The sequence below is a fragment of the Bubalus kerabau genome, chromosome 17 (genome assembly GCF_029407905.1).
Source record: "Bubalus kerabau isolate K-KA32 ecotype Philippines breed swamp buffalo chromosome 17, PCC_UOA_SB_1v2, whole genome shotgun sequence".
Lineage (NCBI taxonomy): Eukaryota > Metazoa > Chordata > Mammalia > Artiodactyla > Bovidae > Bubalus > Bubalus kerabau.
Genome location: NC_073640.1, coordinates 61,906,788 through 61,931,527, shown reverse-complemented (window position 1 = coordinate 61,931,527; position 24,740 = coordinate 61,906,788). Strand labels below are relative to the sequence as shown.

Genomic DNA, 24,740 nt, shown 5'->3' with positions numbered 1-24,740 from the left:
AGACACACAGCCAATTTGGCTAATCATTTCAGGGGTCAGTGTTGCTCACGCTCAGAGTTTCCGGTCTAGTCTTTCATCTCCATGTTACAAGTGGGCTCCCTCAGGCCCAGAGAGAAGCTGTTTATGAGAAGGTCTGAGCTGAGTGAAGAGAACCGGGTATAACTGAATAATGAAATGGGAGGCTGAAGGGCAAGGGGGCCAAGTTTGTCCTTATTGTCCATCCCATTTAAGACCAGGAACATCTGTCATGTATCTGAGCAAAAGAAACTTTTCTTTCAAGATTGGGTCAAAGTGATACCAAGCAGGTAATTCTTTATTATAAGACTGCAGTAAAATATTTTAAAAATACAGAATTGCAAATATATATCCACTGGTACAAAAAAATCAGTGTAAGCAGTCAGCTAAGAAACAGGAGCTGAGCAATCTTTTTCATTATGAATAGAGAGGCTCTGTTGGAGGTTCCAGGTCAATCCAGCCCATCCTTCCTTATTTGCACAGAAAAGTCAAAAAGGGACCTGAGGGAAACATCTTCATATCACCGCATAGCTCACTTTTTTTCACTGATCATAGAAAATGGAGAAAACAGACCATTGGACTAACCAGATAACTAGGTGTTTTTTTTCTTTTTTTGAAAGGAAAGAACGAAGCATTTTATTTTGTTGGTTTTATCATGTTAAATGTTCTTTTATTTTCCCTTTTCTCAAAGAAATGCCTTTAATTTCACAAGATCTAATGTCATACCTCCGTTATTCTCTGGTAAAGAGCTGAGACCAGAAATATCCATTTGTGTGTGCACACATAAACACATACACACAATTCATGTCTTTGGTAAAACCACAGTTGAAAATATATCTATTTTATTACACGATGTTGAGAGGGTAACAGGCAGGAAGGCCAGTGGGTCTCCAAAGGGAGGAAATAGGCTGCAAGTGTCAGACATTTTTAACTCTTTTAAGCAGCAGGAGGAAACAAACTACCGATATTTTTTTCCTTCTCTGTACAAATTTAAAAGGAGGTTTCACTTAAAATACTGTGTTGTCATAATGACACCTGGGGTCAGACACTCAAGACAATCAGGATTGAAGGTGCCCAGGGGTCCCACACAAGCTCCTGTCCTAATTACACCTGAGGAACCCTGGGTATTAATAACTGTTGGGGGCCAATCCGTCGATTTCCATTTAGATACTGGGCAATTTACTCTGTGCTTACTGAAGCCCCTGGCCCACTTCCTTCCCGAACCACTTCCGTAATGGGACTGTCTGGACAAGCCAAAGGGTATTATTTCAGTTATTCTTTATGTTGTAACTGAGATTCTGTGCTATTTTCACACGAGTTTCTGATTGTGCCAGAGTCTCCCTCACCCCTTTTGGGGAGGAATATACTGAACAAGGTTGATGCCTCTGTTTTCATAAATATGGAGCCCTCCCTTTCCCTTTAGTTGAACAAAATATAAATCCTAGAGTATGGGCTGATGGAAAATCTGTGGGTCAAGCACAAAATGCTATTCCTATAGTTGTCAAGCTCAAAGACCCACACTTATTTCTACATAAGAAGCAGTATCCACTGAAACCTGAGGTTAAGGAAGGGTTAAAACCCATCATCGAAAATTTAAAGGAGCAGGGACTATTAGTTCCCTGTAACAGTCCATGCAACACTCCTATTTTGGGTATAAAGAAATCAAATGGTAAATGGAGACTAGTTCAAGATTTACGAATAATAAATGAGGCTGTAATTCCTTTACACCCCGTGGTGCCTAATCCTTATATTCTATTGTCTGAAATTCCTGAACGAGCCAAATATTTCTCAGTAATTGATTTGAAAGATGCTTTCTATTCTGTGCCTTTGGCGGAAGAAAGCAAATTTCTATTTGCCTTTGAAGACCCTATGCACCCAGCTTCTCAGTTAACCTGGACAGTTTTGACCCAGGGATTTCGTGACAGTCCTCACTTATTTGGACAAAGTTTGTCAAGGGATCTACAAAACTTTAATAGCTCTGAAGTGGTGGTGTTACAATATGTAGATGATATTTTGCTCTGTGCTGAGACAGAGGAAGCTTGTTCAGGAGCCTTAGAAGATTTCTTAAACTTTCCGGCAGGCTGCAGTTATAAGGCATCAAGAGAAAAGGCTCAGCTTTGTCAACAATCTGTTAGATATCTGGGCCTAATCATATCAGAAGGGACTAGGACCATAGGCCCTAAGAAAATTAAATCCATACTAAATCATCCCCTACCTATGACTTTAAGACAATTGAGAAGATTTCTGGGAATCACAGGCTATTGTCATATTTGGATTCTGGGTTATGGGGAACTTGCCCAGACTTTACATAAACTTATAGCTGAAACTCAGCAGGCCCCAACAGACAAACTGTTTGGTCTCCAGATACTCAAAAGGCTTTTAAGGTTCTTCAGACTGCCCTCCTGCAAGCTCCTGCTTTCAGCTTGCTACAGGGTCAGGATTTAATTTGTCACTGAAAGAAAAGGTATGGCCTTGGGAATTTTGACACAAGCCTGAGGGCTTCACCAGCAACCTACCGCATATCTAAGCAGAAAATCAGATGTAATTTCATGTGCTTGGGCCCACTGCCTAAGAGTAATTGGGGCAGCGGCTTTATTAGCACCTGAAGCTTTAAAAATAATTAATGGATGAAATCTTACTGTACTGACTTCTGATAAAGTGAGTGGAATCTTAAATTCTAAGGTTAATATTTGGATGACAGACAGTAGACTTCTTAAATATCAGTCACTGTTGTTAGAAGGACCAGTAACTAAGCTTAAAGTTTGTGGAAACTGAAATCCTGCCACGTTCCTTCCTGAGAAGGAAAATGAAACACCTGATCACGATTGTTCCCAGTTCCGAACTTTAAACTACGCAGGTTGGGAGGATATAAGGGATACCGCATTAGACAATCCTGACATGGAAATATTTACAGATGGCAGTTCTTTTGTTTGGGATGGAAAGCATAAAGCAGGTTACGCCACGGTGACTGCTGAACAGGTTTCAGAAAGAAAATCTCTCCCCCAGGGAACCAGTGCTCAGTTAGCGGAGCTTGTGGCTCTGACCCGAGCTCTAGAGTTAAGCAAAGGGCAGCGGGTAAATATCTACACAGATTCTAAGTATGCTTATTTGACTTTACATGCTCATGCTGCAATACGGAAAGAAAGACAGTTTAAAACAGCAACAGGAGAACCTATTAAGCATTTCAGAGAGATCGAGAGACTTTTAACTGCTATATATTGTCCTAAAGAAGAAACTGTTATGCATTGCAAAGGGCACAGCAGGGATAAAGCAGCTGAAGGTGATCAGCTGGCTGACTGTCAAGCCAGAAAAGCAGCACTTTATGAAACCCCTTCACTGCAGAGGCCTTTGATCTGGACAGGTCCTGTGGAACAGGAAAAAACACAATATACTGAGGAAGAATTAGAAAGATATGAGAAAAGAGGAACTAAGATTACAGATAATGGATGGTTACAGTCCGAAGATGGATGATTAATAATTCCTGAAAATGCTCTATGGAAAATTCTTATGGGTTTACACCAGAGTTTTCATTTGGGTGCAGAGAGTACTTACCAAATGGCTTCTTGTTTGTTTGAAGGTAAAAACGTAATGAAAACGTTAAAGAATATTATCAAAAGGTGTGAGGTTTGTCAGAAAAATAACCCAAAGACTGAGAACCTAGCAATAGGTGGATTACAACGAAGTGGAAAGTATCCTGGAGAGGCCTGGGAAATTGATTTTACTCATATGCCAAAAGCTAATTGATATTCTTGCTTACAAGTTTGGGTAGATACTTTTACTGGATGGATTGAAGCTTTTCCCTGTTGTAGTAAGCAGGCTAAGGAGGGTATAAAGATTTTACTCCATGAAATTATCCCCAGGTTTGGGCTGTCACGGAGCCTTCAGAGTGACAATGGCTCCACATTTAAAGCTGCTGTAACTCAGGGGGTATCTAAAGCTCTAGAAATAGAATATCACTTACACTGATAAAGATTGGGAGACCCCAATCTTCAGGAAAGGTTGAAAAAGCTAATGACATTATCAAAACATATACCTTTGACAACAATCGTATGTGATGCCCCTTCTTCATCTGATGACATCTACCAACCCTAAAATGGACTGGTGCAACACTTTGTACTTTAACTATGGACATAACGTGACTTAATTTTGATTATACATTGTCTCAGTTTAATGACTATTGTGCTACACATAAGGCAAATACGTCTGGATCTAATGGTTTTTTACCTGACGTTTATCAAATATGGGATGTTATACGGCTAACTCCTGAAAAAGGACATCTAGTATCTACTGCCCCTATATGCTGGGAACAAAGAGAGCCATCCCCAAAAGTTAGCCAACAACTTAATTACAATGATTGGAAACAATTGGGATTTTTGCCTCAGGAAATATGCAACGTAATCATTCCCATGTTTTCCAACCCCAATTCAGGTCCTCCCTTGTCTGGCCAGGCACTAATTGGGACTAGATATCTGTCAGCTGGCTTGCTCCAAACGGGACCTATTGGATATGCGGCTCTCACCTATGGCCATGGCTTCCCCTTGGTTGGATAGGGAGATGCACCCTGGGTCTAGCCTTTACTCACGGCTTTATGTTTTCAGAGCTTCCAGAAAAGCCTGCTAATTTACACCACCTTAAAACTCGGTGAGCAAGGTCTGTATTTCACTGGTACGATTATTTGGCTGAAGTCTTCGTTCCCTCTTTGGGAACTACAGATGTTATGCTACGAGTGGATGCTTTGACTAATTTTACTCAACAGGCATTACAAGATTCTCAAAAAGCTATTTCAGCTCTTAATGCTGAATAAGCACTAATTGGAAAGGTGGTTTTACAAAACAGATTGGCTTTAGATATTCTGACAGCTGCGCAAGGAGGAACTTGTGCCATTATTCATACCCAATGCTGTACATATACACCTGATATGAGCACTAATGTTACTCATTTTACTAAACACATGAACAAGATGACTGGGGCTATGGATATTCCTGAAGCCTCAATTGCCTCATTTTGGGAGATGTTAACTAGTGCCCCATGGTGGAAAACTATCTTACTTACAATAATTCTGATTGTTTTGTTTTTGCTGTTTGCTCCCTGCATCTGTAACTGTGTAACTGGATTTGTTTCTAGTTGCATGAAAGCTTTTAAGTGACAAATGGTTGTGTTAGGGGAAGCACACTGATTGAAGTCGCCCACCCTGGCCAGGCACCATAGTAACCATTTGCATGAGTTGTTTTATGACAGGAGATCCTGATAAGGAATACGGAACTAATGAGCCACACCAACCTGAAGAGTTCGGGAAAGGTCGAAAGGAGACATGGGGTGTCTGTCCACTTCCCAGAATCCCTCTCGCTGGCATTCATCTTGGCTTAGCGATGTGTGCGCCACCAGGAAAGACTCCGAATTAGAATGGTTGGCTAAAGACCACCCGGAAACTAATCTCATCACCATAAAACCCGAGACTGTGAGCCACGTGGCAGAGCAGTTCTCCTGGGTTCCCTTTCCCTACTGTTCTCCATGCAGGTGCCCTTTCCCAATAAAATCTCTTGCTTTGTCAGCACACGTGTCTCCTCGGACAATTCATTTCCGAGTGTTAGACAAGAGCCCAGTTTCGGGCCCTGGCAGGGGTCCCCCTTCCTGCAATAGTTGCTCAAACTCCTGCTACTGCTGCAGCTTCTTCCAACTACTATTTGGGGCCCCTGGATCAGACATCTTCGGTATGAGGGTTAGGAGAATATGTTGCCTCACCAATTTAGGGACAACACCCCTTGTCAGCTTGAAAGCAGTTATGGAACGAGAATGATGCCCCTTTTCCCTAGGCAACATAATTCTTCTAAAAGAAAAGGGGGCAATGAGACGGTAACAGGCAGGAAGGCCAGGGGTCTCCAAATGGAGGAAATAGGCTGCAAGTGTCAGACATTTTTATCTCTCTTAAGTGGCAGGAGGAAACAAACTAGCGATATTTTTTTCCTTCTCTATACAAATTTAAAAGGAGGTTTCTTTTAAAATACTGTGTTGCCATAATGATACCTGGTTTCACCTGAAGTTAACTATTCTCAAACCTTGAGTTAACCAATGCATTTTTCTTATGGAAATGTTTGTCTTAAACTATGTTAATGGACTATGCATTTACTCCAGACTCTGTCTTCAAGTTGGTTCTGCCTAATGGCTCAGAACCTACTTCACAAACCAGTATGTTGTACTCAGATACTGTTCCCCTAATCTATGTAAACAAAACTATTTGTATGGTAATCTGCCTTTCTACAAGATTCAAGTTAATCATTTTATGGCCTGGGATGAATCATCTGGTGCCAAGATTATCCCAAAATGCATCTTATGGACCAGGGGCCTGGTGCCATTCTGAGTTTTAAAACATTCCTTTCCTTCATTTACAGACTGCTACTGACTATAATGACACCCACTCCAGTACTCTTGCCTGGAAAATCCCATGGATGGTGGAGCCTGGTAGGCTGCAGTCCACGGGGTCGCTAAGAGTCTAAGAGTCGGACACGACTGAGCAACTTCACTTTCCCTTTTCACGTTCATGCATTGGAGAAGGAAACGGCAACCCACTCCAGTATTCTTGCCTGGAGAACCCCAGGGTCAGAGGAGCCGGTTGGGCTGCTGTCTAAGGGGGCGCACAGAGTCGGACACGACTGACACGACTTAACAGCAGCAGCAGCAGCCCCCCCCCCTCCCCCATTCTGAACCCTCTTCCACCTCCCTCCTCACCAGATCTCTCTGGGTAGTTCCAGAGCACTGGCTTTGGGTGCCCTGCTTCGTGCATCGAACTTGCACTGATCATTCTATCTTACATATGGTAATTTACATGTTTCAATGCTATTCTCTCAAATCATCCCACCCTCACCTTCTCCCACTGAGTCCAAAAGTCTGTTCTTTACATCTGTGTCTCCCTTTGTTGCCCTGCATGTAGGATCACTGGTACCATCTTTCTAAATTCCATATATATGCATTAATATACAGTATTTCTCTTTCTCTTTCTGACTTATTTCACTCTGTATAATAGGCTCTAGGTTCATCTACCTCATTAGAACTGATAAACGAGGTGACATTTTTGCTAAGTATGGCACAAAATTGTCTAAGATGATTTACTACTTACCAAAGAAAATTTCAAATGTATGAGATGAGGGGAAGAAAGCACTCAGGCAAGGAATGAATCTGAAAAAATTTTGAAAAAAAAAAAAAAACGTGAAATATTTTTAATCTAAAAATCTGGTGTCAAAGTTTAAAAAAATGTGGAGAATAATCATATTTAGAAAAGGATGATACAAGTAGAATACTGGAAACCAAAAAAGCTTATTTCTGAAGTTAAAAATGATTACAGAAACAGAATGAATTAAGACCTATTCTAAGATACAAAAAGCACCATACATAAAGAAAGGAGAAAATGTGAATCCGTTTTAAAAAAAAAAGTGTCCCCTTAAAAACACTATCCAATAATGCCACAGTGGATAAGAATCTGCCTGACAATGCAGGGGACATGGGTTCTATCCCTGGTTCAGGAAGATCCCACAAGTACAAGCAACTAAGCCTGTGCACAACTACTGAGCCTGTGCTTTAGAACATGGGAGCCACAACTCCTGAGCCCGGGAAACAGAACCGAAGACAGCACAGCCAAAAAAATTAATTAAAAAAAAAAAAAGCTACCACAGAGTGACACTCTAGAGTCAGTCATTTCTTGCCCCAGGTCTCTTCTTCCTTGACCTTTATCTCATGATAGGACAAGGGAAGGAGGTCACTCACAACTCAGTGAATCAAGCCACTGCCCCAGGCTCAACAGGGTTTGCAAATGAAAGTCATCTTCTGCCACAAGTAATAAAAAAGGACACAAGCCTTATAGACAGGAGTTTTGAAATTCTCAGCCTCCTCTGTATAACTAAAAAAATCATCTGTATCCAAACAACTGGCCACACCTGGATCGAGCTTATCCCTCTGTTCACCGATTTCCCTATTTCATCTGGGTCTCGGTGTCTCTTTTTCTCCCCCTCTGCTCTCCTGTTGTTCCTGTCCTATTTCCTCCTTCACACGTGTCCTGTTCCAGGCTGCTGCAATTCGTTCCCCCTCGAAATGCTCTCTCTCTCCAACCTTCCTGAGTTTTTCAAAAATCCATACCTATGTCTGCCTCTTTCTTCCCCCATTTCGGCTCCCTCTCTGCGCTCCAGATTACTCCCCTTCTCTCGCTGTGACTCTCCCTTCCTCCCACTCTCTGGCAGCCCATGTGGCTATGCTTCCTTCCAGCCCCTTTCTTCCTCTGCTCCTTACCTCTTTCTCTGCCAGCACCATGAAACCGACCACCTCAGATTGAGACGCAAACCCTTGTGGCGGGACTCCAACCCGGTGAAAACACAACTCGGGACTCTAACCCAAGAGGCCTGGACTCAAACCCGGCCAAAACCCAGTTAGGGACTCTCCACCTCCGACGTCCCTCATCGCCCTTCGCCTCCCCGCTCCCATCACTGATACAGGGCAGTTTTCCCTATGCTGTTTTCCAATCCCTGGAGATCTGGCTTTCTAACTTATTAATACTTCTCTATTTTACTCACTTGGCTATTTTCAAGGCTTAACCTCTTTGACTTGACTATCCCTTTGCAAATCCCTCAGCCATTCTCACGGAGAAGGCAATGGCAACCCACTCCAGTACTCTTGCCTGGAAAATCCCATGGACAGAGGAGCCTGGTAGGCTACAGTCCATGGGGTCGCTAAGAGTCGGACAGGACTGAGCGACTTCACTTTCCCTTTTCACTTTCATGCATTGGAGAAGGAAATGGCAACCCACTCCAGTGATCTTGCCTGGAGAATCCAAGGGACGGGGCAGCCTGGTGAGCTGCCATCTATGGGGTCGCATAGGATCCGACAGGACTGAAGCGACTTAGCAGGAGCAGGAGCAGGAGCAGGAGCAGCAGCCATTCTCAGTTTTCCTATTGGTTCTCCCTGATGCTTTTCTCCTCAGTTGCAGTTATTTCTCTCAGTCCTTCTGACTCTGCGTCTCCTGATCCTCCTGCCTCCTGAATTTACTGAGTGGGCCACAGAACGAGACGCCCCCGGACCGGAAGATCACCTTTTCCGACCGAGCTGAATTGGGCATGGAACAGCACTGGCTGTCACATGGCTGGCCCAGGTCACCTACCCTATGCTGGGTGAGGGGACGGCCTGACAGGAAAGGGGCCTGCTGCTGGGCAGAAGGACCGGCCTCAGGAGACGCGAGGGCAGACGGGCTGAGAGGGAGCGGGGCGGACTCACCGGAATCCCGGGACCTGGGAGAGGGCGCGCGGACTATCTGGGCTCTGCCTCCAGCGGTCGAGAAGACGACGCGGCGGGCGCGACTCCAACTCGCGAGAGAGGGCTTTATTTGGCGAGGCCAGAGGTTAAAAAAGGGTTTTAAGCAGGAAAATGTCGCCAGAGGCGGTGTCTACGCGGACCGAGGGCCGAAACCGCCTCAGTAACACTTAAAACCCAAACGAAAAAATGACTGGTCCGCAACGGTAGCGGCAGCGTTTATTCGGGGCCGCGTACTGGGTACCAGGGCTTTCAGGTCGCTGGCAATTCCCACACCAAGAGGACGAGTGAGCGGGGGCGGAGGTGGGGATTGGAGGGGTGGCGAGCTCTGCAAACTTACTCTAGAAGGAAGCTTAGGCGCCGCTCGGGCACCTCGGCTCCGCATTCTCCAACTTCCGGCTCTGGGTGAAAGGGCTTTTGGTTTTAGAGCCGCGGCTTCCGACCAGGGGCGGGGCGAGCACCGGCTGTGCGCAGAGTTTGTGGGAGGGGCGGGCCGCGGAGGGGGGTGGGGCCTATTACCTTGACAGCTTTAAGTTATCTTCTGCAACACTGCTCAGGTAACAACTTCAAGGTATGTCGGAAGCCAAGCTACTTCCTCTTAAGACTAAAAGGGTTTATTCTCAATAAAAAGCTGTTTTTCACAGCATGTTGTGCTCAGATCCTGCTAGTGAGGCTGAAGCAATTCAGGGATCTGGGAACTTGGGCAGTTTTAACAAACAAGAATGGGACTAGTCTCTTTATTACAAATACAAAACTCTGCCTGGGGAGAAATGGGCTATTCCCTACTAACACCCTACAAAACAGCAAACAGTATAGTGCTGAGTTCAACAAACTCAGGATCAGTACCTGGGTGTCTGAGATGGAGGACTTGAGGGATGTGATCATTTGGGTCACTAACCACAGCCTTTTAAGAGCAAGACACTTTAAATGATTATAAACTGCATTATTGTTTCTTTTATCCAACGTGTTTTAATTATTTCCCTTTCTAAACCCAACTCTTTAAACAGTGACATACAGGGGGTTGTATAAGCAACTCTTACAATGACAAATATCATTGTGTAAGTTTAAGCTACAGAGAAAAATTAACTGATAGTATTCTGTGAAACGATTATCACAATAAGTTTGCCTAGCATCCATAATTTCGTATAGATAACCTAAAAATGATTCTTGACAGTGGATTCACCAATGATTTATCAGATACAACACCAAAAGCTCACGCCAACAAAATAAAAAGAGGTAAATTGCACACATCCTAATTATCAAATATTGTGCAGTAAACCATCCTCAGCAGTGAAAAAAGCATGTACACTATAATACAAAAAAATTGCCAATCATATATTCAATAATAGTTTAACATCAAGAATACATAAAGAACTCTAAAAAGTACTGATCACCAATTCGACCATAGGGGTGGGGGAGCTTTCTTAACCAACCATCCCACATGTTGCAAATAAAATACAAAGAGTAACATAAAATAGAAACTTAATGACAAAAATAAAAGAAAATCTTTTATAATGCATAAAAATATTAAAAAAGAAAAGTAGCTATGCCTTGAAAAAAAAAATGATGGTTCATCACTGAAATTATCACTCCACAACATAAGCTCTGTCATTAAGTTGCTACAAAATTAAGTGTGGAGGCAGAATGATCAATAGCACCCAGGTGACAAGCATGCAGCATCAGCAACAGTTTAGTCAACAGTCTCACAAATATGAGGGTGTGAACCTGGACAATACCCTTGTCAGGAGAAGTTCCTACACTTCTTGGTGAGGCTCAGAGGGCATGGTGATAGTACACGTGAACAACACTATCACAGTGCCCTTCACGCAGGCTTTTCTGACATCAATCAAAGCCATAAAAAGATGTACAGGTCAAGGTCTTCAGATACTTTCTCATATCACAGAACACGCTGACCACTATACTAAGTAGCTTCAAGTGGTAATTCTTGTGTATGCAGCACAGAAATATTACAACCTATAAGGGAAAGTATTCTCCTTTAAAAATTTTTCTCTTACCCAGTAAACCCACACCACAGAGAGTCCATGAGGAGCTGCCCCTTAAACACAGGCGGATTACCACGGCAAAGAAACTGGACATGAATTCAGACCCTAGAGCCACATACTTGAAAATCAAACTTAAAAGGAAACATTATACAAACTAAGGAGAAAGCAAAGTCAGGGAGAGTCTACACTCCCAGACTAGACAGACCAGTACAAGAGCAGTAAACTATGACATGTGGGGGTCTCATATCCTAAGACCTTGAGATGGGACTATTTGGTCCACCCAGAGATGCCAAGCTAAAAGCCTGAAAGATTCCCACATTTTCCCTTTGTTGGACTGCTGTCCTTACAGTTTTCCTAAGTAATAGGCACAGAAGATCCAATCCACCAACCTATTCCACACACCTTGACATGTATGGCAGCACAAGGAAAACAGCAGAAATGACTGAGGGATCTCAAGAGGCAGACAGGGACTGAGACAGTTCCATACAGGTTCTGAGGTGCCAGATAAAATTAAAGAGCAGCCAGTACTTTCCCATTTTCCGATTATATCTTCAAACTATGACAACTGTGATGAAGGCAGCACCGGATCAGGGGTTAGATGCTTGGGCCATCAGCTCTGATCTATGTGGACTAAGAATTGAGTAGCCAATAGATCCAAGCCAACAAAGAGAAGAGGGCACAAGGCAGCCCAGTAAGGCAGCCCACCTCATGCTCCTCACACTCAAGACCAACCAGCTCACAGCAGGGAGATGGCGAGTGTTGTGGATACAAACCTTGCCTTTGTGTCCGATGGAGCTGCAGCACCACTGGCGGGTGAAAGAATACATGATACATGTTGAAGGACAGGCTGAGAACTCAGGGAAAGGTTAAGCTTCCTCTGGGAGTTTAATAAACAAACTTCTCTTCAGCCAAAGATCTGAGAGAGTCAATTCCTAGGTAGGTTGATAAGTACACCCCCCTCCTCGGGGGGGTTACCCGAGGAGGAGAAGGGGGTCTGGGGCTCTCAAGGAGGATAGAGAGCGGTCGGGAATTCTCAAGGAGGAGAAAAGGACAACCTTTGTTCTTTAAGCCCAGAGCTGATGATTACACAACAAAATAACTCAGCTTAAACTCTGTATTAAGCAGAGACATTACTTTGCCAACAAAGGTCCATCTAGTCAAGGCTATGGTTTTTCCAGTGGTCATGTATGGATGTGAGAGTTGGACTGTGAAGAAAGCTGAGTGCCAAAGAATTGATGCTTTTGAACTGTGGTGTTGCAGAAGACTCTTGAGAGTCCCTTGGACTGCAAGGAGATCCAACCAGTCCATTCTAAAGGAGATCAGTCCTGGGTGTTCTTTGGAAGGAATGATGCTAAAGCTGAAACTCCAATACTTTGGCCACCTCATGCGAAGAGTTGACTCATTGGAAAAGACTCTGAAGCTGGGAGGGATTGGGGGCAGGAGGAGAAGGGGATGACAGAGGATGAGATGGCTGGATGGCATTACCAACTCGATGGACATGAGTTTGAGTGAACTCCGGGAATTGGTGATAGACAGGGAGGCCTGGCGTGCCGCAATTCATGGGGTCGCAAAGAGTCGGACACGACTGAGCGACTGAACTGAACTGAAAGTAACATAACAACAATGTATCCTGCTTGAGGACATGTTTCTCCTTCTTGAGAACCTTCTGATTAATCCTGTCATCTTGAAATGTAAATTCTGGGCATGGGTCTGGTAAGACCTTTACAACATTGAGACATTCTTTTGACTTACTGTAATAACCAATTGAGAAAGTATATAGCTCCCTTGCTAAGACTAGTGACGGGGGCGGGGGGGACACATTCTCCATCCCCTTCTGATGTCTATGTCAGAAGCTTTCTCTGTCCCATTTCATACTTTAATAAAACCCTGCTACACAAAAGCTCTTGAGTGATCAAGCCTGGTCCCTGGTCCCAAAGCTATATCTTCTTCGGAGATCATGAATCTGACGTTGTTCACCGAAAGCTATCACCTCTATGTACCATAAGAAGAGGTTTCCAACCACTATTAATGTTGTGCTTTCCTCTCTGCCCTGAAATCTCATCTCTGTTCTCACTTTTGATACATTCCCGTCCATTTCGGGGCTTTGTTTCATTTTCAAAACAAGTATCTCAAACTAAAATATATAATGTATGAAAAGAGCACACCTAACAATGTTCTCAATGGTGAAAGACTGAAAACTTTTCCTCTGAGATCGGGAAGAAGGCAAGGATGCGCACTCTGCATCACTGTTCAACAAAGGACTAAAACTCCTAACCAGAGCAATTAGACAAGAAAAAGAAATCAAAGCTTCCCAAAGTGAAAAATTAGAAAGTTACCTTCTTCCCTAGAGGACAAGATGTTTTATGTATAAACTGTAGATTCCACACAGACACACACACAAAAAACCCTGCCACATCAAATAGCAATTTTAGCAAACTTGCAGGATACAAAAGTCAACATGCAAATCAGCTGCATTTCTGTACACAATGAACAATGTTAAAAGAAAATCACATAACAATTTTATTTACTATTCTATTAAAAAATGGATGAAATATTTAGGAATAATTCACCAAGGAGGTGAAACATATACACTGAAAACTACTTAACCATTTCTAAAAGAAATCCAAAATAAGCAAATAAATCTAGTAGTCATGGGCTGGAAATCTCAGTACTCTATATTTCCAAGTTACTCAAAGTGCTCCACAGATTTAATGAATTCATTATGAAACTTACAATAGAAATGTTTGCAGAAATAGAAAAAACTTGCCAGAAGTCATAAAGAATCTCAAGGGGACCACAACTGCAAAAATACTCTTCAATAAGTACAAAGATGCAAGATGAAGGCTACCCTTTTTAAAATTTCAAGCCATATCACAATATAATCCAGATGGTGTAGTACTGGCATAAACACGGGTTTATACACCAAAGGAACAGAAGAGAATGTTCAGAAACAACCATTTGCATATATTTAAATTTTAATGAAAAGGATGCTAAGAAAACCCAGTGGAAAAAAGACAGTTGCCATAACAAATGCTGAATCTATGGGTTAAACAAGGAAGAGGAAACCTCACCTGCATCAAAAGTAAAAACATCTCTGTGCCAAGCCACGAAATGAACAAAATGAAACGACAAAATCTGAAGAATGAAGGCAATGAAAGTGAATTTCCAGCTCTCAGAGATTTAGATTCATGTCACAGTTTCAAACAGATGATGGACTAGCACACCATCTATCACTGATACCTGATTCTGAACTTTCCATCCCATTTCCAATCAAGATTTTGAAGTCAGTGACTAGCTCACTTAGCTTCAATTACCTTAGAACAAATTTCCCTTTTTAGGTCTACTTCCAGATTTTACCAGGTACTGTGCAGCGATGGCACCCCACTCCAGTACTCTTGCTTGGAAAATCCCATGCATGGAGGAGTCTAGTAGGCTGCGGTCCATGGGGTCGCTAAGAGTCGCACACGACTGAGCGACTTCACTTTCCCTTTTCACTTTCACGCATTGGAGAAGGAAATGGCAACCCACTCCAGTATTCTTGCCTGGAGAATCCCAGAGAAAGGGGAGCCTGGTGCGGCTGCCATCTATGGGGTCGCACAGAGTCCGACACGACTGAAGCGACTTAGCAGCAGCAGTGCATGTTAATACCTGACTTCCACGCACAGCTTCTTAATCCTGATTGACAGAGAGCAGACTGCACATCCAGAAGGACCCGAGGCAATCCCTGCTGCCCAACAGCACTGAAACCCCTTCTCAAACCTGTGGGTGTGAAGCCCTGCCCAGGATGGTGCCCTCCACACAAGGTCCAGGCCACTGGGTCATGGGGAGATGGGATCTAAGTGGAGACGACAGGCCCTGAGGGAAGTTCCCTGGTGAGTGTGCATGTACGGGTGTCAGGAAGGATACTTCAGAGTCAGACATGACTAGTAAGTCCAAAGAAGGGATTTCAGGAAGAACAGACTGAGAATCAACTGAGAATATGATTTTACCTGAGAAAGAGTCATTCCTGTTTTCTTTCCTTTTTTCCTCCTCTTCCCAGCTTCTTCCTCAGACAATGTAAGTTTTTAGAAGTTGATCTTGCAAGTGGAAAACAGGCTGCTTAAGGCTTAGAATCAACATCCCCCCTTCGTTTGCCACAACCACAAAAACAGGAAGACCTCACTATGTGGAACAGTCCTTTGGTGTCCATTCCCTCGGGTGGGATGCTGTTTCTGCCCTCCTATTTCTTCCCTCACTCCTGTCCTGCTCCACTCTGCAACTTCTTTGTCCTCTTGCTGCTCTTCTCCCCCACCCCCACCCTTCTAATTGTCCTAAATATCTATACATCTGTCTCTTTGTCCAACTCTGCTCCCTCTCTGCCTTCTTGTCACACCCCTTCTCTCCCTGTTACACTCCCACTCTGGGGCACTCCAGGTGTCTAGGCTTACTTCCTTCTCTTCTCTTCTAGTCAACACCTATCCTTGTTTCTCTCCTAGGATCACCCCTGTCAGCCATCCTACCGCAGACGCAGGGCCCCTGTCTCCTTGTCTCCAATTCCTGGAGACTCCATGCCTTTGTCCGTTATTCTTTCACCCACCCGCTACTTTAAGGGCTAACTCTATTTCATTTTACCATCCCTTTGCAACTGCCTCAGCCATCCTGGGCGACCCCATCGGTTCTCTCATTGTTTTCCACTTCTGAGTTTGCCTTTCACTCTCAGTCACTGCGTCTTCTGATCCCCCTCGCCCACGTATCTACAGAAATGATAAGTAAATGGAATGCCCACCTATCAAAAGAGCACATTTTCCAACCAGACGGACTCGTGACGGAAAAACACTGGGTATCACACGTCCAGCCCAGGGGTGAGGAAAAGGAACTGACCAGGAAGGGAGGCCTGCGGGGCAGAACGATCGGCCTGAGGAAATGCGAGGGCAGAGAGGCTGGGAGAGAGGGGGGTCTCGGGCCGGGCGGGCTCTCCAGAATCGCAGGACAGGGGAGAGGACGCGGCTTCTCCGGGAGCGGGGCTGTCCACGCGACCTCCAGGGGCCGACAGGGTGAGGCGGTGGAGGTGGGCGTGCCCGAATCCCCCTCGCGCCCGGGGACTTAACAAGGCACAGGCGTAGGTACTAATGATTAAGTTTTAAGCAGGAAAATATCCCGAAAGGCGTCTCTGGGGCCGACGGCCGAAAAGCAAACGGCAAGGACAAGCCTCAGAGCGATTAGGAATACTCGATCTGCAACCGCGGCCTCTGGGTTTATTTGGGGCGGAGGAAGGGTATTGGGATATTACTTCCGCAGAACCAGCGGGACCCTAAATATGGGCGTGGTGAGGGCTGATTGGACCGCTAAGCGCGCACCGCACGTTTACACTCAGTTCAGTTCAGTTCAGTCGCTCAGTCGTGTCCCACTCTTTGCCACCCCATGAATCGCAGCACGCCAGGCCTCCCTGTCCATCACCAACTCCCAGAGTTCACGCAGACTCACGTCCATCCAGTCAGTTGATGCCATCCAGCCATCTCATCCTCTGTCGTCCCCTTCTCCCCCTGCCCCCAATCCCTCTCATCATGAGAGTCTTTTCCAATGAGTCAACTCTTCGCATGAGGTGGCCAAAGTACTGGAGTCTCAGCTTTAGCATCATTCCTTCCAAAGAAATCCCAGGGCTGATCTCCTTCAGAATGGACTGGCTGGATTTCCTTGCAGTTCAAGGGACTCGCAAGAGTCTTCTTCAACACCACTCTGCAAAAGCATCAATTCTTCCGCGCTCAGCTTTCTTCACAGTCCAACTCTCACATCCATACATGACCATTGGAAAAACCATAGCCTTGACTAGATGGACCTTAGTTGGCAAAGTAATGTCTCTGCTTTTAAATATGCTATCTAGGTTGGTCATACCTTTTGTTCCAAGGAGTAAGCGTCTTTCAATATCATGGCTGCAGTCACCATCTGCAGTGATTTTGGAGCCCCAAAAAATAAAGTCTGACACTGTTTCCACTGTTTCCCCATCTATTTCCCATGAAGTGATGGGACCATATGCCTTGATCTTCGTTTTCTGAATATTGAGTTTTAAGCCAACTTTTTCACTCTCCACCTTCACCAAGAGATTTTTTAGTTCCTCTTCACTTTCTGCCATAAGGGTGGTGTCATCTGCATATCTGAGGTTATTGATACTTCTCCCAGCAATCTTGACTCCAGCTTGTGCTTCCTCCAGCCCAGAGTTTCTCATGATGTACTCTGCATAGAAGTTAAATAAGCAGGGTGACAATATACAGCCTTGACGTACTCATTTTTCTATTTGGAACCAGTCTGTTTTTCCATGTCCAGATCTAACTGTTGCTTCCTGACCTGCATACAGATTTCTCAAGAGGCAGGTCAGGTGGTCTGGTATTCCCATCTCTTTCAGAATTTTCCACAATTTATTGTTATCCACACAGTCAAAGGCTTTGGCATAGTCAATAAAGCATAAATAGATGTTTTTCTGGAACTCTCTTTCTTTTTCGATGATCCAGCGGATGTGGGCAATTTGATTTCTGGTTCCTCTGCCTTTTCTAAAACCAGCTTGAACATTTGGAAGTTCCCAGTTCACGTATTACTGAAGTCTGGCTTGGAGAATTTTGAGCATTACTTTACTAGCATGTGAGATGAGTGCAATTGTGCCGTAGTTTGAGCATTCTTTGGCATTGTCTTTCTTTGGGATTGGAATGAAAACCGACCTTTTCCAGTCCTGTGGCCACTACTGAGTTTTCCAAATTTGCTGGCATATTGAGTGCAGCACTTTCACAGCATCATCTTTCAGGATTTGAAATAGCTCAACTGGAATGCCGTCACCTCCACTAGTTTTGTTCATAGTGATGCTTTCTAAGCCCCACTTGACTTCATATTCCAGGATGTCTGGCTCTAAGTGAGTGATCACACCATCATGATTATCTGGGTTGTGTAGATCTTTTTTGTACAGTTCTTCTTTGTATTCTTGCCACCTCTTCTTAATATCTTCTGCTTCTGTTAGGTTCATGACATTTCTGTCCTTTATCGAGTCCATCTTTGCATGAAATGTTCCCTTGGCATCTCTAAGTTTCTTGAAGAGATCTCTAGTCTTTCCCATTCTGTTGTTTGCCTCTATTTCTTGCATTGATCACTGAGGAAGCCTTTCTCATCTCTTCTTGCTATTCTTTGGAACTCTGCATTCAGTACTCATATCTTTCCTTTTCTCCTTTGCTTTTTGTTTCTCTTCTTTTCACAGCTATTTGTAGTACTCCCCAGACAGCCATTTTGCTTTTTTGCATTTCTTTTCCATGGGGATGGTCTTGATCCCTGTGTCCTGTACAATGTCACGAACCTCAGTCCACAGTTCATCAGGCACTCTATCAGATCTAGTCCCTTAAATCTATTTCTCACTTCCACTGTATAATCATAAGGGATTTTATTTAGGTCATACCTGAATGGTCTAGTGGTTTTCCCTACTTTCTTCAATTTAAGTCTGAATTTGGTAATAAGGAGTTCATGATCTGAGCCACAGTCAGTTCCCAGTCTTGTTTTTGTTGACATTTACACTAGAAGTAAAAAACTCAATGGGTGCCCGACGACCTTCCCTTGTGGCCTTCCGCTTCCGCAGGAAACTGCTCAGGCTCGGATTCTGAGGCGGAGCTTCCAGGTCGGGACTGCTGGGGAAATCCCTGCAGGCGAGGGGAGGGGTGACGAGCGTCCAGGTCTGCAGAGCGAGAGCAAGGCGGGGCAAGGGGCAGGGAGGTGTTTAACAGTCCTGTGATTCCCCATAAATTACACCCTGTTTTTTTTTTTAATTTGTTGCCTTTAACATCTAAATAGATAGCATATTCTTCTACAATTACAGTATGGAAATGTCTGTGAACAAAATAAACTTTTTGTCATATGTTGAGGAAGGAACGGTGGTAGTAGTGAAAGTCGCTCAGTCGTGTCCGACACTGTGACCCCATGGTCTATACAGTCCATGGAATTCTCCAGGCCAGAATACTGGAGTGGGTAGTCTTTCCCTTCTGCGTGGGATCTTCCCAAGCCAGGGATCTAACCCAGGTCTCCCGCATTGCAGGCAGATTCTTTAGCAGCTGAGCCACAAGGGAAGCCCCTGTTAGTAAGGTTCATCCAGTGTTTTAGCAACAACATCTAAGCAGCCACGGTATGGTCAGTGTTTGGGGACAGACTTAAAAATCTGCAATCCGTGCTTACCTTTGATTTCTTCTTTGAGTGCCTGTTGGCTGCTAGGCAGTTCTTCTCTCTGTAAATTCTTCCGATTTAATTTGAATTCTATACATTCCCCCACAGCCTCCTGGAAATTGTGAGGATTTGGGTCACTTTGAGCTCCCCCTTGGGATGAAAGGACAACATGCACTGGGCACAGTGGACAGGAGGAAGCTGGTGGGTTTCGCGGACCAGAGGCACTGCTGTGGCGGGGCTCCCCGTCGCCATGCCCGCAGAGGTGGCCGGCCTTCCCAGGTTGCTGTGTCACCCCGTTACACTTTTAAGACAAAAGCTTATAACTTTGTAGACCAGTACGTTGGAAACTAGGATATGTCCTCCTAACAAGTAGAAAAGTTTCAATAAAGATTGTATTTTCCTTTTTAAAATTATTTGAAATTACGAAAGTATGACAACACGTTTACATGAGGCTTTGAAAATAGTTAAAGACAGTTCCACTATATATCACAATTTTTTAAGAGCAGACAAATTAAGATTTTTAGTTGGAATTTCAATATTAAACTCTCAAAAATTAATAGAATGGACAGGAAAGTAGGATATACTAGACCTGAAAATAATTGTGAACCATTTCAACATGATTAAGACTTATACAATTTTCACACAAGAGCAGGATACAAATTTTATTCAAGTTCCCATAGAGTATTAACCAGGAGACACTGGAACATGACGTAAAACAAGGTGCAAAACTTTCATGGCCTAAATAAAGAGTATTGAAATCATACAGGGCCTATTCTCTTATTACTGTGAAACTATGTGAGAAATCAATACCAAAAGGTATCTGAAAATAACCCACGTATTTTCAAGTGCAACAAATAAATAAATGTTTTTGTCAGCAGGTTCTTGCCTGTCCTGCTTCTGGCAATTCAGAGGTTGGGAACCTGGGTCTCCAAAGAGTTCCTGTAGGGCGATAATTGGATGCAGAACATTTCCTGCCAGTAGAATAATTGAACCATCTTAAGAAAACAAGAAATTTTTTCTGGATTTCTCTCTGTACTGCAAACTAAAATAAGAAATACAAAACTATCCCTGGGGAAAACGTGCCATTTTACAGTGACATCCCATATAACAACTTTTTCTCTTTGTTCTTTATTCAGCTGGAAGGCCAAACTCCACATGGCTCTGTTCCAGAGACACAAGGTCAAAACCTACAGTCTCAGACTGGAGGACTAAGGTATGTGATGGGAACTTCCGTCGGTAGCTTTTTTTTTTTTTTTTAATTTAATTTTGAAATTGACAAAGTTTACTAACCATTGCTTTAAAAAGAGCAATTTTCGTTAATCAGTTGCTAAGTCGAATCTGACTCTTGGCAACTCCATGAACTGCAGTACACCAGGCTTCCCTGTCCTTCACTATCTCCCAGGGTTTTCTCAAACTTCTGTTCATTGAGTGGGTAATGCCATCCAACCATCTCAACCTCTGTCGCCCTCTTCTCCTGCCCACAATCTTCCCCAGCATCAAGGTCTTTTCCATCGAGTCTGCTCTTTGCATCATGTGGCCAAAAAGAGCAATACATCTTTAAAAATTGATGAAAACCGCATTGTTCCTTTAGTTCACATTGTAAGCTTCTACTGCTCTCCACACAACAGGCAATAATTGAGAAACAAGTTGCTGGGGCAGGAATAACGACTTTATTCAGAAAGTCAGCAAACCGAAAATATGGTGAACTGTACCCCCAAAACCATCTTATCCGAGTTAGAACTCAGTCCCCTTTTATATAAAAGAGGAGGGAGTAAGTCAAGTCGAATTCCTTTGAACCTAAGGAATCAAACCCTTAAGTAACAGAGCATAAAAGTCCATCAATAAAATTTCCCTGAGAAACCTCAAATAACATCAAGGAATTTGAAGAGCAATGGAAGGCCATAAAAGGTCATTGTATAGGGTCACTCCTCAACCCCTCCCCTCCACACAATATCAGTAATCTTATTACTATTTAAATCATTCCTGTGCTGGGGTAGAAAAAAATTTAAGGCTACATAATATATTTAAGATATAATTTCAACTGTTACAGGAGAAGGCAATGGCACCCCACTCCAGTACTCTTGCCTGGAAAATCCCACGGATGGAGGAGCCTGGTAGGCTGCAGTCCATGGGGTCGCTAGGAGTAGGACACGACTGAGCGACTTCACTTTCACTTTTCACTTTCATGCATTGGAGAAGGAAATGGCAACCCACTCCAGTGTTCTTGCCTGGAGAATCCCAGGGACGGGGGAGCCTGGTGGGCTGCCGTCTATGGGGTCGCACAGAGTCAGACATGACTGAAGCGACTTAGCAGCAGCAAAAGTACAAAGCTTATTTATGAGATGATATTTTGTAATAAAACCATGGAGTTGCATATCCTTGCACACATGCATGCACATGAATATACACAATTAACTGAAATGAAGAGTTGCCTCTTGACACATTTTTAAATCATTTTCTCATTATCACTTTTAGTCATATGTATTTCAGCATCTCTGGGGCCATGAAAATGAATCAACTGTTCTTAAGTTTGTCAATAGTACTTTTTTTAAAAGCTTGTTTATTTATTTAGGTTGTGCTGGTCTTTGTTACTTTGTGTGGCTTTTTCTAGTTGCACTAAGCAGGAGATACTCTGTAGTTGTGGTGAGTGGACTTCTCACTGCAATGGCATCTTTTGTTACAGAGAACAGGTTGTAGGTGAACTGCAGGCACAAGGCTTCTGTAGTTGCAACACATGGGCTCTGCAGTTTTGGCTCACAGGCTCTCGAGCATGGGCTCAGTAGTTGTGGTGGATGGGCTTAGGTCCTCTCAGGCATGCGGAATTTTCTCGGACCAGGGAGATCAAACCCATATCCCCTGCATTGGCAGACACTTTCTTATCCACTGTACCAATAGGGACGTCTCAACTCTAATACTATATTAGTTTAAAAAAAAAAAAGGAAAGAAAAAGTAGTAGACATATAAAAAACATATATAGAATACTTTGAGTCCTATCTCGATAAAATACCTGTATTCAAAAATAATATGAGGGCATCTCTCCTGGTGCAATGCTAAAGAATCCACCCGCAAATGCGGAAGACATGGGTTCTGCTCCAGGATAATGCCACATGCCTCGGGGCAACTAAGACCAAGTGACACAACTACTGAGCCTGTGCTGTAACGCCCAAGAGCCCAAACTACTAGGCTCACGTGCTGAAACTACTGAAGCCCAAGCATCATACAGCCCATGCTCTGCAACAAGACACAACAAGAATCCCACGCACCACGACTAGACAACAGCCCCCACTGCTGGCAACTAGAGAAAAGACCAAGCAGCAACAAAGACCCAGAACACCCAAATAAATAATTTTTCTTAAAAAAATGATTTTATCTGCAGTTAATTTTAGTTCTGTAGTTATTAACAAAAACCAAAGTCTCTTTGTTAATTCCATAATAAAACAATGAACCAAGGTTAGTAAAGTTGGGGGCTTCCCTGGCAGTCCCATGGTTAAGACCTTGCACTTCCATTTCAGGAGTTTCAGGTTCAATCCATACTCAGGGAACTAAGATTCTGCAAGCTGCACCATGTGACAAAGAAGACAAAAAAATATCAGTAAACTTGGATTTCATAGTGAAAAATAGATGATGCAATGAAAAGCCCCCTAGCCCTGAGTTTTCTTTCTGAACTTTCCATTCCATTCTCAAACACCAAGATTTTCAAGGAGGTCCTTAAATGTACTATAAATAGTCAGGGCTGATTTCCCCTTACTGGCCTCTTTTCCAGATTTTACCAGGTCTTGTGAGTGTTAATACCTGATGTCCACGTGCAGCTTCTTTATTCTGGTTGACAGAGAGCAGACGGCACATCCAGATGGGCCCTAAGCAAACTTCCTGCCCAACAGCACTGAGACCACGTCTCCAACCCGTGGGTGAGAAGCCCGGCCCAGGACGGTGCCCAGGGGAGCCTCCTCACAAGGTTCAGGTCACTAGGTCATGGGGAGACAGGATCTAAGTGGAGATGACAGGCCCTCAGAGAAGACCCCTGGTGAATGTGCATGTACAGGAGACAGACAGGGTACTCCAGAGTCAGACACAATTAGCGAGTCCAGAGATGGGCATTTCAGGAAGGACAGACTGAGAATCAACTCAGAATATGACACCTGAGAAAGAGCCATTCCTGATTCTTTTTCTCCCCTCTTCCATGTTTTTTCTCAGACATCCTGCAGAGATGGATACTGAAAGTTGAAAACATGCTGTTTAATACCTACAATCAACATTCCCCCTGCCTGAGCCCCAACTACACATGAAGGGAAGCCCTCCATGAGGAACAGACAGTCCTCTGTGCCCCCTGTCTCAGGAGGGATTCAGGACAGTCAATTCCGGCACAGAGACCAACACAGGAGCTTTCCCACACTTTCCCTCGGATCACACTCCCCTCCTGGTGAGGCCTCACGTACCCAGCAGCAGGGGGCACCTCCGCTGACCCCATGATCCCCTTCAGGTCACACAGCAGGCCCTGGTCCATCCACACTCAGAGCAGAGTGGCCTCCTCATCCCTGGGACTGTTCTCAGTTTCAGAAGTGGAGCCTAAGAGCCTTGGTTCTCAATGTAGGATCCAGATCAGATTTGCTGCACTGTGAACATACCTGGGACTAGGACCCACACAGGTATCTGAGGACGTCTGATAGGGCAGGGGGTACCATACATGGTTTTGCAAAATGCTTCACGGATCTCATGGGAAACATGGGTTGAACACCATTAAAGGTGGCAAACCCAGCCCACCTCCTACTTTCTTCTTTTCCAGCCTTACTGAGATAGAACTAATGAAATGGATATGTGTATACTTATCAGGCATGATGTGACCATTTGACAGATGTATACACTGTGAAATATTATCACAATCCAGTCATCAACACATCCATGAACTCCCAGTTTCCATGTTTGTATGGTGAGAACACTTCAGATTTACTCTACTGGCAAATTTAAAGTATGTAGTAACACAGAAGAATTTACTGCAGTTAGAATGTTTCACATAGCTCCCCAGAATTTACTCATTTTACAACTCACAGTTCATACATGAACATCTTCCCATCTATAGATTGCTTTGGGTAGAATATTCATTTTCACTATATCGATTCTCCAATCCACGAACATGGTATATTGCTCCATCTATTTGTGTCATCTTTCTTTCACTAGTGTTTTATAGTTTTGTACACACAAGTCTTTTTGTTTCTTTAGGTGAATTTATTCATAAGTACTTTATTCTTTTCATTGCAATGGTGAATG

The 24,740-nt window shown here is 43.8% G+C and overlaps 1 protein-coding gene and 1 long non-coding RNA gene across 11 annotated transcripts in view; one reads left to right on the top strand and one right to left on the bottom strand.

The window, feature by feature from the left end:
- Nucleotides 1-10,768, bottom strand: part of LOC129632398 (zinc finger protein 665-like) — a 37,190-nt gene extending 26,422 nt beyond the window's left edge. For 4 of the 10 annotated variants that reach the window (XM_055553963.1, XM_055553973.1, XM_055553968.1 and 1 more), the window contains exons 1-2: nt 9,271-9,731; nt 7,130-7,188 (exon numbers count right to left, since the gene is read on the bottom strand). Coding sequence is in view for 1 of the 10 variants with exons in the window: in XM_055553976.1 (XP_055409951.1) it covers nt 8,996-9,102; nt 9,271-9,373; nt 9,647-9,691 (255 nt within the window). In the remaining 9 variants the exon portion in view is untranslated. Of the gene's footprint in view, nt 1-5,295; nt 5,378-7,129; nt 7,189-8,391; nt 9,103-9,270 lie in introns of those variants that run through there. The other 6 variants (XM_055553966.1, XM_055553969.1, XM_055553965.1 and 3 more) reach the window with 5 other exon arrangements.
- An 8,814-nt stretch (nt 10,769-19,582) lies between these two features.
- On the top strand, nt 19,583-24,583 carry LOC129631601 (uncharacterized). Its single transcript, XR_008704131.1, has 3 exons — nt 19,583-19,676; nt 20,612-20,688; nt 23,670-24,583. It is a non-coding gene; the product is annotated as an uncharacterized LOC129631601 (long non-coding RNA).
- The last annotated feature ends 157 nt before the right edge of the window (nt 24,584-24,740 follow it).